At 33.8% G+C, this 16,472-nt stretch overlaps 3 protein-coding genes across 4 annotated transcripts; 2 read left to right on the top strand and 1 right to left on the bottom strand.

Moving 5' to 3' along the window:
- Nucleotides 1-462: 462 nt before the first annotated feature.
- LOC120174513 (MAR-binding filament-like protein 1-1) lies at nucleotides 463-5,777 on the top strand. Its single transcript, XM_039181331.1, has 5 exons — nucleotides 463-552; nucleotides 1,945-2,414; nucleotides 2,540-4,487; nucleotides 4,630-4,836; nucleotides 5,221-5,777. The coding sequence occupies exons 2-5, from the start codon at nucleotides 2,053-2,055 to the stop codon at nucleotides 5,539-5,541; spliced, it is 2,838 nt and encodes a 945-aa protein (XP_039037262.1). The 5' UTR covers nucleotides 463-552; nucleotides 1,945-2,052; the 3' UTR covers nucleotides 5,542-5,777.
- A 312-nt stretch (nucleotides 5,778-6,089) lies between these two features.
- On the bottom strand, nucleotides 6,090-9,408 carry LOC120174551 (deaminated glutathione amidase, chloroplastic/cytosolic-like). Its single transcript, XM_039181360.1, has 9 exons — nucleotides 9,168-9,408; nucleotides 8,678-8,814; nucleotides 7,837-7,965; nucleotides 7,503-7,561; nucleotides 7,122-7,234; nucleotides 6,942-7,034; nucleotides 6,690-6,792; nucleotides 6,463-6,545; nucleotides 6,090-6,367 (listed from the first exon to the last, which is right to left on the bottom strand). Exons 1-9 carry the CDS (start codon nucleotides 9,375-9,377, stop codon nucleotides 6,323-6,325), a joined length of 972 nt encoding a protein of 323 aa, XP_039037291.1. The 5' UTR covers nucleotides 9,378-9,408; the 3' UTR covers nucleotides 6,090-6,322.
- Nucleotides 9,409-11,539: 2,131 nt separating this feature from the next.
- Nucleotides 11,540-14,813, top strand: LOC120174543 (probable protein phosphatase 2C 38). 2 transcript variants are annotated; one of them, XM_039181353.1, is made up of 5 exons: nucleotides 11,540-11,643; nucleotides 12,070-12,563; nucleotides 12,879-13,246; nucleotides 13,842-14,078; nucleotides 14,437-14,813. In XM_039181353.1, the coding sequence occupies exons 2-5, from the start codon at nucleotides 12,239-12,241 to the stop codon at nucleotides 14,653-14,655; spliced, it is 1,149 nt and encodes a 382-aa protein (XP_039037284.1). In that variant the 5' UTR covers nucleotides 11,540-11,643; nucleotides 12,070-12,238; the 3' UTR covers nucleotides 14,656-14,813. The 2 variants fall into 2 exon arrangements, with proteins under 2 accessions (XP_039037284.1, XP_039037285.1); XM_039181354.1 differs by lacking the exon at nucleotides 11,540-11,643 and having other exon boundaries at nucleotides 11,954-12,563.
- Nucleotides 14,814-16,472: the final 1,659 nt, after the last annotated feature.

The following is a 16,472-nucleotide window of genomic DNA, read 5'->3' as shown; positions in this document are numbered from 1 at the left end:
AACATTAATATAAAATGCATTATATGTTGTATTTTTTATATATAAAAATCCAATATAAAAATTTTATATACTTAAGGTTCAAGTTCGAGTTTGAATTTGAATCGAGGTCAAGCTCGAGCTTCAATGAAGTTATGTTAAAGAATGTTTCGAGTCTAAGGTTTTTAAGTTCGAGTTAAACTTTATTTTTTGACTTTAAATTCGAGTCAAACTTAATAAATTTAAATTTATAAGCTTTCAAATTGAGTCGAACTCAACAATGCTCAAACTTTTAACTTGTCTTATTTAGAGCTGTAATAGCAAACACACTTTGAATGATGTTGCTTCAGCAACCGCATTGCTAACTTCTGAAAGTTTTCCCACGACAACAGATCCTCCTTGGTGTGGTCATTTTCATAATCAGGACGGATGCACTTGTCTTGCTTTTGCCACCGACTTTCACTTTGTCCTTTGATAATTCTGTTTAAAACCCTCAAATCACGGGGGATTTTTTTTTTCAATTTTCGAATTTGAATTTTCCCGATAAAAGAATTACACCGTATCACTCATTTAATGGTAAGTAATTAAATGCAAAGATTTAATCTTTTCTTCTTTATGTTTTGGGTTTATGAACTTATTGTATTGCATTTAGTTTAAATTGTGTGTACTTTGGGATTTTTCCGCTGTTTGATTTTTGTTGTTGTTGGGGAATTTTGTGAGTGTCTCTGTTTATGAACTTATGTTTGGTTGCTGAGAAAGTTAAAGCAAAGTGGAAAATAACATTGTGACCGGTTGCTTTTCTCGTGATCCGTTTCTTAAGTTCAAATCTTTTTTCTTCTGATTTTCTTGTAAGTCAATTCCCAAAAGATTGCATTCAATTTTATTCTTTTATACTTAGTATTTACTCCCTTTTTTCTCACTTCATCCATAATAAAAATATAAAATTGATTTGTTGAACGTCTTGATATTCTTCTATTTTTATCAGAATTGTAGGAAATTATGTTGTTTTCTTTATTCCTTCTAAAGGGTGAATAGGGTTTTTAAGGACCTTAAAATGGTGAATCGGGTAATTGGTCTTTTTGGTAACTTTACCTAGATGGAGCTTGGTGGTGTTGGTGAATTAGATAATTTTAGATTGAATCTCAAGCTCAGCTCTGACAAATCATCTGTTTTATAAAAAATATTTCTGTTTGTTTAATGTTAAAAATGGGAAACAAGCTTTTGCAAGCTATGAAAGTTGCAGAAATTATAAAAATAAAGCTATATGTATATACATATATATATTCATTTTATGGTCTTATTGATTTATATATAAATATGGTGTATAAACCCTAGCTCTTTTGTTAAAGTTATTGTAACTGTTTGCAGGTTCTTCTTCCTTTCTTCCTCTTTTGTCTGTGAATCTTAATTACTAACTTTTGCTTTGTAAGTTCTATTTTGGTTCTTTCTATATTGAACACCTTTGTTCTAAGGCAAATCAGATAGTCCAAGATTCTTATGTGCTTTAGTTTTCCATACATTTACAGTATCATACTTTAATCTCAAGTCCAAAAATGAGTTTGAGTAACATAACCTTGTTTCGGCATTTTATCTATCTATATCTCCGTCTTGCTTTGCTTTTCAAACTAAATGAATTGTAAAGCCGGGTTCCATCTTCATGGTTTTTAGCATTTTAAGATTGTCATAGAATAACCAGAGAGCATACTCCTCTGTCTCAGATGCCTTTTTATTTCATGATTGGTATCTCAATGTTGCATATGCTTTCTTTTCTTTCTATCTGATTTATAAATTCCAATACTGAACTTCATATGAGTGTGTGCACTTGTTTTCTTAGCCAAGATTTATTTCTATGGTATTTGCTTTATAGATTGTCCCCACATTCTCTGATGATTTTGATGATGTTTGTGTGTGTTTGATGTCCTTTTTTTAAAAAAATTAACTTTTATGGTTTATGTATCATATCTCCAGGTTCTTTGAGTCCCCATTATTTCAAAGGTTGTTATAAAAAGAACTCGGATTTCGTAGCAGAATATTTTGTGAGATAAAATTAATTGTTCTTGTTGATGATATATAGAGATGAAGAAGCTGTTTTCCTTCAAATCCTCCTCTAGCAGTGGTAACGGTAACGCCGTCGTTCCTTCACCGTCAGCCGACAAGCAAGTTTTCTGGGAAAACACATTGGAAAGTGGTTTCAATGATCTACTCGGTGACAAGGTTCAATACAGTTTTCTCAGTCCGAAACGTTTCTTTGGAAAATCTCAAAAGCAAATACCGGACAGCCCTAGCTTTAGCAACAGCTCAGCGGGTCTTCGAAGGAGTCGTTCTTTGTCATCAGCAGCCTTTCTTGTTGATGGTTCGGGACAAGATGTTCCTTCCTCATATGATCAAAATAGGTCTCCTAATATTACTCCAAATCAACAGTATGATCAATCATCTCGGTAAGGAATTTCTGCATTTGACGTGTTTGCTCGTTTACAGTGTGTAAAAAGGATTGATTAGACCTCATTTTTTTACTTGTATAAATCTAAAGGTACACCAACCTTGTTCTTGTGGTTTATTCCAGGCGAAGAACTCTGACCCCTGAAAAAAAATCTAAGGCTAAAAGATGTGAAGTGGTAGCTAATGGTTTTGAGAGGCCCGGTCCTTCTAGTTCTTCAAGGATATGCCGTGATTCATCGGGAAGCTCTTCCTCTTGCTCTAGCAATATGTCGAGTAAAGTTGTGGACCGGTATATTGATGGAGAACAGCTGCAGGAAAGCAGTAAGTCCAAGAGCGATTTGAAAATAAATAATCTCCGAAATGGTGGTGGGAGGCTTCCTCCACAAGTTCAATATACAGATCCTCCGTCTCCAACAGATAGTGTCAATGAGAAAAACAAGTTTAATTCATGTAGGGAAGCTAAAGGCACACGTCTTCAGTTCTCGTCTAGAGACTGGACGGAAAACGGATTCGGACATGAGTCACCTCGAATGATTGCAAAGAATGTGATTGAGAGACTTTCACAGACTCATATCCCAAGATCAAGTTCAAAGGAATTTGATCTTCATATTCCGATCACCACTGAAGATGTATATGGTGGATACTTGCATAGGTGCCCGGAGTCCAAATCGGATGTGTTGGCCCAAAATGGTTGTGCAATGGACGAGCCTTATGACAACGATATTGGATATGGTGAGGATTTCTCTGGCTTGGAGAAGCAATATTGTTTCTTTGGGGGAAATTATAATGGTTTGAACTCTTCAGAAACTGAAAAGGAAACAGATTTGGAGTTGCAAAGAAGATCTAAAGAAGCTGGGGAGAGAGTTTTGCTTCTTTCTGAAGCTCTTGAGCAGGAAAGCTTCCTTCGTAACATTGGTTTTAATGTTTCGTCTCTCGTTGAGACCATTAGACGCCTTTCAGAGGAAAAAATAAACCTGGCACTTGAGGTTTCAGAACTTCTGCAGTCTAGAATTGCAGAGAGAGATCGTGCTAGGGAAGAAATGAGAATGGCAAGGGCCGAACTTGGGTCGAAGACAAAAAAACTAGAGACGGAGAAACACGAGATGCAGTTGGGATTGAAAAAGGAATTGGATAGAAGGTCAAGCGATTGGTTGTCTAAGCTTGAGAAGTATAGGTTAGAAGAGCAAAGGCTTCGCGATCGAGTTAGAGAGCTTGCGGAGCAAAATGTTTCTCTTCAGAGAGAAGTTTCTTCCTTGAATGAAAAGGAAACAGAAAACAAAAGCATGATGACTTATTCCGTAGAACAACTTAAAGAGTTGACTAGACGGGTCGAAACATTGAATGATAAGAATGAAGATCTAAGGCAAAATCTCTCCCAACTGCAAGAGAAGCATCAAGCAGCAATACAAGAAACAGATTGCATTAGAAGAAATTTTGAAGAGAAAAATACAGAGTGCAAGGAGTTGCAGAAGTCCATTTCCAGATTATTTCGAACCTGTAGTGAGCAAGAGAAAACAATTGAAGGGTTGCAAGAAGGATATGGTCAGGAGATCGAGAAGAAGCATTCCATGAAAAAGAATGAAAATCGGACGAAAATTTTGCAAATGGAGCAAATGAGGTTGATTGGAGTAGAATTGGCCTTAAGAAGGGAAGTGGAGTCTTGTAGGCATGAAGTTGATTCTCTTCGACATGAGAATATCGATTTACTGAACCGCCTAAAAGGTAATAGAAAAGACGTTGGAGCCTTAACCATCAAGCTTGACAAGGAAATGTGGAATCGTGTCAGCTGCTTGCAGGACCAAGGACTGTCTATGCTTAATGATAGCACCCATTTGTCTTCCAAGTTAATCAAGTTCATCAAAGTAAAAGCTAGTCAGCTTCAAGAAACTCAGCAGGGTCTAGATGGTCAATTTATCGTTGAATCCGATATAAAGGTGCAATGCTTTAAACGTGGAATTGAAAGCCTAGCAAGGAGTTTGCAGACAATATCCACTTTGCTGCAAGAGAAATCCACTCCAGTTGCCTCAGAAGCCCGGTTGGAATCTATGAAACCCGACTATCAATATTCTGAGGTAAGTATTTGCTGAAATCTAAAGTTAAAGCTAGTATATATTTCATTTTTCATTGCTCATTACCTTTTAAAGTATGTTCATTCATTAAACTTGTTCTTACTTTTCAAATGTGGCTGCTTCTGTGACACTGTACACTTGTTAGGAGGTTCTAAGAACAGAGTTGAAATCAGAAACATTGCTGACAAATTTGTTGAGAGAAAAGCTATATTCAAAAGAGCTTGAAGTCGAACGGTTGCAAGCCGAGGTGGGAGCAGCTGTAAGGGGTAACGACATCCTTAGATGTGAAGTACAAAATGCAATGGACAACATTTCCTGCCTCACCCACAGATTGAAGGATCTTGAACTGCAGGTAACTTTTGATCTTTAAATGTTACATGTTTTCCTTATGTGCGTACAAAATCTTTCTTCTTATCTTGCTTTTGAATAGCATGTATGAACGAAATTGTTATAAAGAAGACAAAAACTGCAGTTGGGAGAAATCGAATTATTTTTGTGACAAGTGAAGGGCACCGTATCTTAGAGTTTGATTTAAGTTCATACATGTAGTTGCTTGATGTTTTGTGGTATGCTGCAGATTCTTTGTTTCTGATATTCTGGAGTCCGAACCTGTACCATATCTTTGTTCACTTAATTGTTGTCACCATTTTGCTGTTGACCTACCCTTCACAATAAGACACCCTTCTGAAAGCTTATAGAACGTATTTGGCTAATTATTTGGTTTCGATATGAACAGATACTAAAGAAAGACGATAACATAAGCCGTCTTCAGAATGATTTGCAAGAATCAATGAAGGAACTAAAGATCTTGAGGGGGATACTGCCTAAGGTTTCCGAAGAAAGAGATTTGATGTGGGAAGAGGTGAAGCAATATAGTGAGAAGAACATGCTATTAAACTCAGAGGTTGAAGTATTGAAAAAGAAAATAGAAACTTTGGATGAGGATGTACTTTTAAAGGAAGGCCAAATTACGATATTGAAAGACACCTTAAGCAACAACAAAACTTTTAACCTTCTCGGCAGTCCAGATTTGACTCGAGAATTCCTCCTGGAATGATCAGCCGAAAGGCAGGTGGCTGAACATATTGTTTCGTAGGTTTATATAGACTTTATCCTTTTAAATTTGTTTTGTTGAGGTTGCTTTTTTTTTCTCTGTCTTGGGTGAGGAAAGAAGTGAAAATAGGACACAGTTTGATTCTTTGTTATAGATTGAAAGTCGTACAAATTGTATTTAGTTGGTTTTCATCTCGTAAAACCAGATGAAATTTTAATCCTTTTTATTATATGTTTGGGAATTGAAAATTGTTATCATTGAAACAAAAGAATTGTCTGGCTCTTTTCTTGAGTTCCTAGCAAGGTCGACCTGTTACGACTGTATTACCAGTTGGACAAGCCGGTCTAATTAAGATAATTTTACTTTCGTTCTTCTTTGTTGTAAGGTCATGCCAGCATGTAATTCATATGATAAAACCAGATGACATATTTTTAATTTTCCAGTAACTGGTTTTGTCAAATTGTTGTCATCCTTGTGTATACGGACGGTTGAAAAACAGAATCCGAGATCAAACTGTTAAAGACCATTGATTACCGGTTGAAACAACCAGATCGGTTTCATAATACTTGTGTTCTTTATCACATGTTTATTACATAAAAGAATCCCCATGATATAGTGCCAAAAGAAAAGTATAAGAAAGAGAGTTCAAGAAGAATCCTTTGAAACCATGGAGAAATCATTGAAGACATTAATGAACTAACATGCCTTCCTTTGAGTGCATTAGGGATTTGAAGTGGCTTTGACTTACATGTGAACCATAACAAAAGGCGATCATCTTCGATAATCATAAGGGTGTTGTAGGTCTCCAGAAGTCAAATGGTTTCCGATGCTGAAAAATAACGGTAAAATGGAATAATGAGATACAACTTTTGCAATTGGCATTTGATGTCTAAGGAACCTTAAAAGAAATAGTTAGGAATTAACCTTTGCAATTGGCATATTTCCCCTCACTGAATCTATCAATGAGAAATCAATGTCAGCTACAGTGATCCCAGTCGATAATTGATCTGAAAAAAAAAATAATGTCACTTAAATTGCCATCACAAACTCATTTTGGACACATAATTGTATCCAGCAATCACACCTGAGTCCAAGTAACATAAGAAATAATCACATGAAATTCAATTACCAAAAGGGAAACTCCATCTAACCTGGTAACCGGCCAACTACAGTGCCCCATGGATCGATTATTAGTGTCTCACCATAGCTTTCTCTTTTCTCGCTGTGCTTTCCAGCTTGAGCAGAAGCAATGACCTAATAATGATTTTTTTTTTTGTCATTCTCAAAAAGGAAGAAGCATATAACAAGACGTGATAAAAGATTGGAAGAATGAACTAAATTTATCATTATAGAGAAAAAGATTTAAGTAAAAGTGCGGTGGAAAATGGAAATGGATTCAGTACGTAGCACTGAGTCTCAATCGCACGAGCACGAAGGAGGACCTCCCAATGTGCCTGACCAGTAACTGGGGTGAAAGCTGAAGGTACCAATATGACCTACAAAACATATTACACGAAGAAAATTTTACAACACTGATAAAAGTGATCAACGGGAAGGTGTAGACTGTGGAGGTCTGATCCCACCTGTGCGTCGTGATGGAACCGTAAATGCTGGTAAAGTTCTGGGAATCTCAAGTCATAGCAGACCGTCAATCCCAAACGTCCAACAGGACTGTCTACTGCAGCAATATCCTTCCCTGGAAGCATGCTAGTACTGATTAGATAGAGCTCTAAAATAGCCTTCTCTTGCAAACCAAAATGGCTTGTTCTATCGAAAATGCAGGAACATGCTATTCTAGTATTTTAAGCAAAACCATTGGTCTACTCTTTCAGAGGATTCAAAAGATATCAAAAGACAAACTGATTGAATCACTTAAACATTCATCAGGACTTAGAACCATAGCAAGAGTCATGAAATATAAAATCAGACTGGACCAATAATGTATACCAATATGAGAAATTCACCTGGTTCAGTAAAGCTGCTTTCCTTGTACACTGCTCCTCCAGGAACATCCACATCAAACCTTCCAATATACCGAGAACATGATGTCAATAAACCCAGATTAACAAGATAACAGGAGAAATATGTTATATCATATTAAGAAACTCCAATTTATATATCACATATATATACACCCACACACACAGATGAGGTTAATTTGGAATAATGTTAATCTGTTATACTTATTTCAATAGCCAACGAATTACAGAAGCCTTTCTAACTCGGTAAGTTTTATAATACGTCTAGTTGAAAAGGAAAGAAAAAACGCAGTATCTCAGAGAAATATAAGCATCTTACAAGTGTATCTTACTATAAGTGCTTCTAATGTTGCCAGCATCATCAATTATAACATGTGTGTTTCGCAGGCGTGCATCATCAGGTCCTTTCTCTTGGAAACCTCCTAGGGACAACCAAATGCCACATTCTCTGCATTCATGTCAACTAAATCAATCACGACGACTCAAAATTATCTATTATGCGCAGATAATCAATACTAAAACACAACCAAAGTTAAGAAAAACGGGGTTTTTAATGAGGCCCAATTTTCTATAAAAAAAAAAACACAACCAAAGTCGTTCAATGTAATTAAAGAAGAAGTTAAGAAGGATCCAATTGACAATAATGATTCATTGTTTTTCCCCTTCTCTTAAAGAAGCAATACATGTAATCAAAAGTAATCAGTAAGCAAGCAGTAACAGATTATGAATATTTCTCAAACTCGAATGCGAGCGTCTGATACAAGTATGTCTCTGAGTTTTTAAACGGGTATGTTTAATTTTTCGGCATTTTTTCATGCATTGGGAAGACTTTTGGAAGGTTAAATCCCAATACTCATGTCCGATATGGATACTTCAAGAATAACAAAGAATTCAAGCAACATAGCTATTTTGCCATACTTTTCATTTTTCCTAAAATACATGTGTTATACACATTCAAATGTGGTATAAAGGTATGATTCTCCAAATATATATTTCTTGAAAGATGAGTAAATTGATGCAGGTCAGATACACATATTTGGTAGGCACTCCGAGTCGGTGAGTCCACGTTCGAAAAGGCAAAAGCTAAACATTGTGAAAAGAAATGCAGCATATACATTAAAAACAAACCAAGAGATAATTAGAGCAATCAAAGATAGTACCTTGCTAAAGAGCAGTATTTTTGCATGATTGGTCCATCTAAAGGTTCTGCAATCAAAAGACTATCCCCAGACTTTTGACCCATATAGGAGAAATTTTCAGGCAAACAAATCATTTTTGCCCCAGCTGAAACCGCTTCCTTCAGAATTAAACAAACCAAGAATATAACTAAGCCCAATAATATATATGAAAACACCAAAACCCTATTACATTTTCCGAAAACGTGCATAAAGTAAAATGCAATTATCAAAGACTAAATTCATGTAATATGAGCAAACTAATGCTAATTTTCCCAACTTCAAATTCTTCAAAGATAATGTTCGCTACAATCTAAAATCACATTTTCTTAAAATGATCAAATATCTAGTAATATATATAAAAGGAATAAGCTTTGATCTATACGAAGGAAATTGCAAAATAATTACAATTTTCATACAGATGATTCAAATTAATGATACTAAAAAAAGGAAGAATTGTGAATATTATCTTTACTTTGACGAGGCGAGAACAAGTGGAGAAATTGGAGGCGATATCGTTGATGGAGGTCATCTGAGCGGCGGCGACTCGGACTGAGTTGGGTGCTGCTGCCATGGCTGACTCGGCGCTTGACCGTGCCGTCGAGGAGTTTGCGTAAGCGTTGACTTGGCTTGATCTGATCGGGCGATGAAGAAAAGCGCCGCAGAGACTACAATTTAGCAGCATAGATTTTGTGAACGATGGGGTTAAAATGATAAAGCATGTGGTTCATAATTTGTTGGATTTTGCGAGCAGTTCCAACCACTGCTGGATGTGATTCCAAGAAGGAATTACGGACTAAATTATAAAACTGTTAAAAGTATTTAATTAAATTTTAAAACTTTCAAATTTAATTCTAATTGAATTATAAAATCATATTGATAATTTAAGTTGATTTGAATAATTCAAAATCGGGAAAAAAAAATTTGAAGTCGAAATATAATTTGATTCAATTTATGATAGAATCAAATAAAACTATTAATGTAGACATAATTCTAATTTATAAATATAATTGATTTTAAAAAAATAACCTTAAATTAACACAAATTTAATATATATATATGTCTGACTAGACTAACACAAATTTGAGAAAATTGCATTTCAAGGGTTAAATACAGTTTCATATTAATCATTTTATTTTATAAAATTAAATATGATTTTATTTATTAGAAAAAAAATAAACTGTTTTGTATATAAATTTGACCATTTTAAGAATTATACAAGAAAATTAAGGTATAATAAAAAAAATATAATAAAATCAAAATTTATGTAATATAAATACTCTGAAAGTTATATAAATATGTCGGATAAATTTGTGAAGGTAAATATATCACTTTAATTTTATTTTTTAATAGAAGTCGTTATTCTTATTAAAAATTTAAAATATCTAAAATAACAATAAGGATTTAATGAATTAAAAAAAGATTAAGCTATTGAAAGACCATCAAGAGTAAAACGTATCACAATGACAGAGAAAAATGTGTCATAAAAATAAAGAAAAACATGTTACAAAGACATAATTATTCTTAATAAAAAAATATAAAAAAAAATAAAAAGAAAAAAAAATGACGATCAATAATCAGTATCAAACTCACTGTTATCGCCAACTAAACAAAATTTAAAAAAAATTGATCTAATATGTAGAAAATGATATAAACTCCAAAGAAATAAAAAATGGAGGGGGTCAAGAGGAGGGATAGATAGGGTTTTTGTGAATTACATATCACTTTAATTTTAGTTGATATTAAATTTTGAATTTTAAATTAAACAACTTCAATTCTTTTCGTTTATTGAAAAAGGTATATATATATATATATATATATGTATAATAATAATAATAAAATATAACACAAACCAACCTATCTATTATTTTAGTGGTTAAAATAATTATTGATGTTCCTAAAGGTCATGAGTTTGGACACAAACGACTGCAAAGATGATTTAAAACATGTATTACTTTATAATCACCTTAACTTAATCAATATATATATATATATATATATATATATATGATACAATTAAGATTATTGTTAGGACAAAGATAATTAAAAAATATAAGTAGATAGAAGTTATCTTTAAATATATATAGAGACAATATAATAATTATCTCACGTCGAGATAATTATGGATTCTTTTATATTAAATCTGATTCTATTCTAAATTTGATTTCTTATTCACATAACCTATTAGCTTGCTCCGAAATCAAGTTTATTTTAAAAAATCGGAAAATATCGAATTTAGATATTTTAACTCTCTCTATATACACTGTTATAATTTTCTATAAAAATTTATTTTATAAACAAAAACTTCTTAGATGTAAGGATCAAATATTAATCATATAATTATAACTAAAAAAAAATTAGACACATATCATATGCAATTGGATGCACCAGAATCATGAAAAAGTAAAAGAAAAATGCAAAGAAAATCTCAAAAGCCAAAGGTAATAGGAAGGAGGTTAATTATTTTGCAGCTGTTTGTTAAAAACAGGAGGGAAAGAGATGAGTAAAAGTTGCCTAAAATGTTGTTTTGTTTGTTGTTGAAGCCAAGCGGTCAAAGTCAAACCCCTTCAACCAATGAATCAGAAAATAAAAAACTGAAAAAATTAAAATAAAATATAAAAATTCCAACAAAAAAACCATAAACATAACCCAAAAACCCACAGGAAAGAAAAAAAAAGCCACCTTGTCATGGTGGTGGTTTTCAAAACTTAAGATTTGTTTTGTTAAATTTGTTTTCTTTGTCAAATCTCTCTCAAGTCTACCTTTCTACGTTTCTTACAGCCTTGTTTTGTTGTCTTAAAACATTCTTAACCTTTTTTTGTTTTGTTTTGGGGTTAATCATTTGATTATTTTGTTTATTTAATCCTTCAAAATAATGGGTCTTTGAAGTCTTCTTAGGCAGACTTATAACTGAAAGATCATGCAAGATTCTTCATTGTTTCATAAGATCTGTAAGAAGAAAATCTCTGTTGGATCCTTTTGTTATTAATTTATTTTTGTTTGACGTTTTTAAGGTGATGGGTTATCTGTATCTGAAAATTCTTTCAATTTTCTCAAATTTCCTTTCTTTAACGCATGTAAAAGATTTACAATGCAGGTTACAGGTTGATTGGTGTTTGAAAATTTCTATTTTTGTTCCAAAGTTGATGTTTTTATATTTCTAGACATACCCAAAGCTTGGTTTTAATTTTCATACATGTTATAGATTGATTGGTTTCTGAATTTCTTGAATGTTGTTCTAGATTTGTTTCCATTTTCATGCTTTTATTGATAAGTGTGGAATTTTGCAAGTTCATGTCTTTTCTTTAATGTTTTAAGATATAGATTGATGATTGTCTGAAAAAAGTTTTGTTTTTTTTTTGGTCTGAATTATGTAGATTAATGTTGTCTGCATTAATCGATGCGTGATTGAGTTCTGAAGCTTCGGTTGCGGATTTGGGAATCGATAAAAAACCGGAGCAAGTTCTTAGGTTGTGATTAATTTTCTCAGTATTGGTTTTATGAAAAACTTGATTGCTTGGTCATTTGGGTTAGAATATGTAAGTTATGATATCGGGATCGTTAATGCGAATGGTACCGCCCTGCTGGAGGCCTTCCGTTGAGGGTGAAGATTCTAGTGGAGGTAGTGATGCTAATGGTAGGGTTGATGGCTTGTTGTGGTATAAAGATTCGGGGGAACATTTTGCCGGTGAGTTTTCGATGGCAGTAATTCAAGCAAACAATCTATTGGAAGATACTAGCCAACTCGAATCAGGTCCATTGAGCTTGTTCGAAATGGGGCCTCGTGGGACATTTGTTGGAGTTTATGACGGTCACGGAGGTCCGGCTGCTGCTAGGTTTATAAATGAACACCTTTTCAGCTATATCAAGAGTATGCTTTTCTTTCACCTCTATCCTGAGTTTCATCATTTTATGCTATTTTGTGCACTTCAGTTGGGATAGATTTTGATGTTTGATGAGTGACATCTTGGCTTGTTTCGACTGCTTGTCTCGGAAATTTCGTTTTTGATAGTCATATCCCCATACCCATATGTGAGAATATGCAGGACACCGGTAGTTCAAGAAAAATGAAGAGTCGGAACATCTTATTTTCCTAAACATGAAATTGTGTTTGTCCTCCCTAGTTTTAGTTTTTTATGATAGCTGATGCATATTGTTTACTGACTTGACAGCTATTATGATGCAGAGTTTACAACCGAAAATAATGGGATGTCGGCGGATGTAATCAACAAAGCATTTTTGGCGACTGAGGAGGATTTTCTTGCTCTTGTCAGGAAGCACTGGCTAAATGACCCTCAATGGGCTTCTGTCGGTTCATGTTGTTTGGTCGGAATAATTTGTAGCGGACTGCTATACATTGCAAATGCAGGAGATTCTAGAGTGGTCTTAGGAAGACTGGATGACAACTTTAAAGAGGTCAAGGCAGTTCAGTTATCATCCGAGCACAATGCGAGTCGAGAATCTGTGCGGGAAGAGTTGCAATCAGTACATCCATACGATCCACAGATTGTGGTCCTCAAGCACACAGTATGGCGTGTGAAGGGTATTATTCAGGTAGTTTATCGTGTTTGTGGGATATTACTCTATCTGTTGATAATTTGTTATTTCCATCTATGTTCTTCCGACTCTTCATTTTTCTCGAGGTATTCAAGTCCGAAATATATTTGTACAAGTACCTTTGTAGGGACCCTCCGATAACCCACCAACTACATGGAAAAACTTGGAAAAGAATTGGACATACCTGTATCCAACAGTCACGTCCTAGTCTGAGTAACAGCTTTACTTCTATAAACAAATGTCTCATGTCAGCGAAGTAACCACTTTAAATCGATGAAAATTGTTCGATTACTTTCTCATTCCAAATCTTATGACTATTGAATATGAAGTTTCCAAGAATACCGATACAAGTGTTTGTCATTTTCGTTTCTAGGTTCCAGAATTTGGTATATTTTACATCATTTTATGTTTCCGTGGGAGCATCCTCTACCTGAATTGTTATCTGTTTGCATGTTTATTTTCATAGAAAATGGAACTTTTCGGGGAAATTTCCGTTTGAATTACTATCAATCTGACTGAGAAAATTAGCATGATCTACCCCAACAGGCATGTGCATTCTATAGTCCGTTGACCAAAGTTTATCATGTGACAGATTTCCAGATCCATTGGTGATGCTTATCTAAAGAATGCGGAGTTCAACAGAGAACCTCTATTGCCGAAGTTTAGAGTTCCCGAATCGTTCGATAAACCAATCCTTAGAGCTGATCCAGCAATATTAGTACATAAAATCGACCCTGAAGATCATTTTCTTATATTTGCATCAGATGGCCTATGGGAACACCTTAGTAATCAGGAGGCAGTTGACATCGTCAACACCTGTCCACGTAACGTAAGATTTTTTTTTTGTGATTTTCTTTTTATCGGACTAGAACTGTACTGCTCTGATTCTTCATTTTTCTCGAAGTGCCAGTGTTTGACATTTGTGTCGAATGCATATCCGGATATGATTATAGAGACATGATTCTACAAAGATCATCCAAATACATGATTTTTTTTATATGAACATATCCAAGTTACGTTGTACCTGTATGATCGCACACACCCGACTCCGAGAAAAGTTGGACTAGAAAACAATAACCTTTTTTCATGATTGAATTAAATGTTGAGGTCACTTAGAACTTAGAAGTCGTAATTTTTACCAATGATTCAGTTGCCTCGAGGTATACTTACAAGAGATGCTTACACAGGGTATTGCCAGGAAGCTTGTCAAAGCCGCTCTTCGTGAAGCAGCAAAGAAGAGAGAAATGAGATACTCGGACTTGAAAAAGATTGACCGTGGCGTGAGGAGACATTTCCACGACGACATAACAGTCATCGTTTTGTTTCTGGATTTCCATATGGTAAGCCGCAGCTACTGGCATGGCCCCCTGGTTTCAATCCGAGGAGGTGGACAAGGCGTTTGCTAGTGCAACAGGTCCTAAACCTCTTTATCATTTGCTCCTCGTTAATCCTTAATAGAATTCTCGATATATGTAAGTTACCGGCTTCAGAGTGCCTTTCGGAGAATTCTCCGGAGTTCACTCTGCTAACAGACACATGATAATCGAAAAAATATAAATTCATTGACGCATATGGTATAGTCAATTTGCCTGCAGAATCGATTCGTATTGCAAAGTATCCATGTTAGTCACTTGTATCGAATGTATTTGTGTCGGAGGATGATTCATCCTCGACTCACGATAACATAGAGTTCTAATTCTTGTTGCCTCGATGTTTCATTCGAACTGAGCACTAGTTCATTGTTTCAGAAGTTTACATGAACAAAGCCTCTATGGTTTTAGCAGGTGGAAGTTGTCATATTGTCTGCTATCCGAAACCATAGTTAGTTAAAGACACGGTGATCGACACGGCGAATGAATTGCGGAACCATGGTCAATATTGACGGGTTTCTTCGATCTTTTGTTTCCGTGAATGCCGGAAAATTACTCTGTTTTCAACATTCTGCAATTTTCCCCCCAGCAGTGAGTTATAAAAAGATTTCCAGAGGTGCCATGGCAATCAAAATGTCAAACTCCAAACTCTTTGATTTATTATTTTTAGTTTTGACTAAATAAATTTAACTTCCGATACCCAATTTAACATTTCAGTTCAATTTATACTATAATTAAAAGCTGTTCACTAACTCATATAAAATGTTATATTAAATTACCGAAATGACTAACAATTAAAATAGATAACATTATTCAATAAACCAACGTTTTATAACCGATGATCATTTGTGTACTTTATCCTTAAATATTGTACTTTTCCAAATCAAATTGAGAATTTCTCGAAGATGCTATTGTCCCATTTAAATTTTAAAAAGTTATAAACTTTTTTTAATAGTCTTAGAATATTATAAGATAATATCTAAATGCAGTTGTTTGAACTCAGGACCTCTAATTAAAATAAAGGTCATCAATTCAAATTTCTTGAAGTTTTTTTTGAGAAAACATATTTTTTTTAAATATTTTAATATGATAGTATCTATGCATGAATAAATATATATTTTTTCACATTTTAATGTGATCTTATGATAGTATATATTCCGCTTTTAGTCTTAATTATTAAATATAAACTTGGTTTGCAGATAATATTATACAAATTTAAATTATCTGAAAAAATACATAAAAAATAATTTTAATGATTTAATTTTACGATATTTAATTATACAAAACTATTTTATTATATTACATGAAGTAATATATATAATCGAGTAAAACCACCATGTAAATAAGGCAAACATAATGAAATTATTGCTGGAAAAATAAACTACTATTAAGCAAAATATTAACACCGACGGAAAAGTCAATTTGAATAGAAATAGAATAAATTACATAGGTGTCGTAAAAGAATTATTGTTTTTAAAATAAATTCGTCCTAATTAATATAATCGTTAAACAAAAATTATCCTTTAAAGTAAACACAATTCTTCAATATTAATACATTCAAACGTTAAAATCAAAATAAGTCGATATTACTCTTTTCGAAAAGACAGGTTGAGATCGAAAATACTATCCGATTATAATCTAATGATCAGAAAATAATACTCCAAAAAACATGTATAGAACTTTTTTCCCGGTAACAATTAAAAACACCGTAAACCAGTGTAAAGAACCACTCCTCAGCCTGCAAATGAATGGCTCAAAGACATCAAGTAAAAAATAATAGCGGTTACAAAAGTAATTAATCGTCACAAATATTATTTTAAGGGTCTTAAAACATTTTCAATATGTTGTAACGT

This window comes from Hibiscus syriacus, unplaced genomic scaffold (genome assembly GCF_006381635.1).
Source record: "Hibiscus syriacus cultivar Baekdansim isolate YM2019G1 unplaced genomic scaffold, ASM638163v2 tig00112114_pilon, whole genome shotgun sequence".
Taxonomy (NCBI): Eukaryota; Viridiplantae; Streptophyta; class Magnoliopsida; order Malvales; family Malvaceae; genus Hibiscus; species Hibiscus syriacus.
The sequence above is the reverse complement of the archived record's forward strand: the minus strand, read 5'-3'. Positions and strand labels throughout refer to the sequence as shown.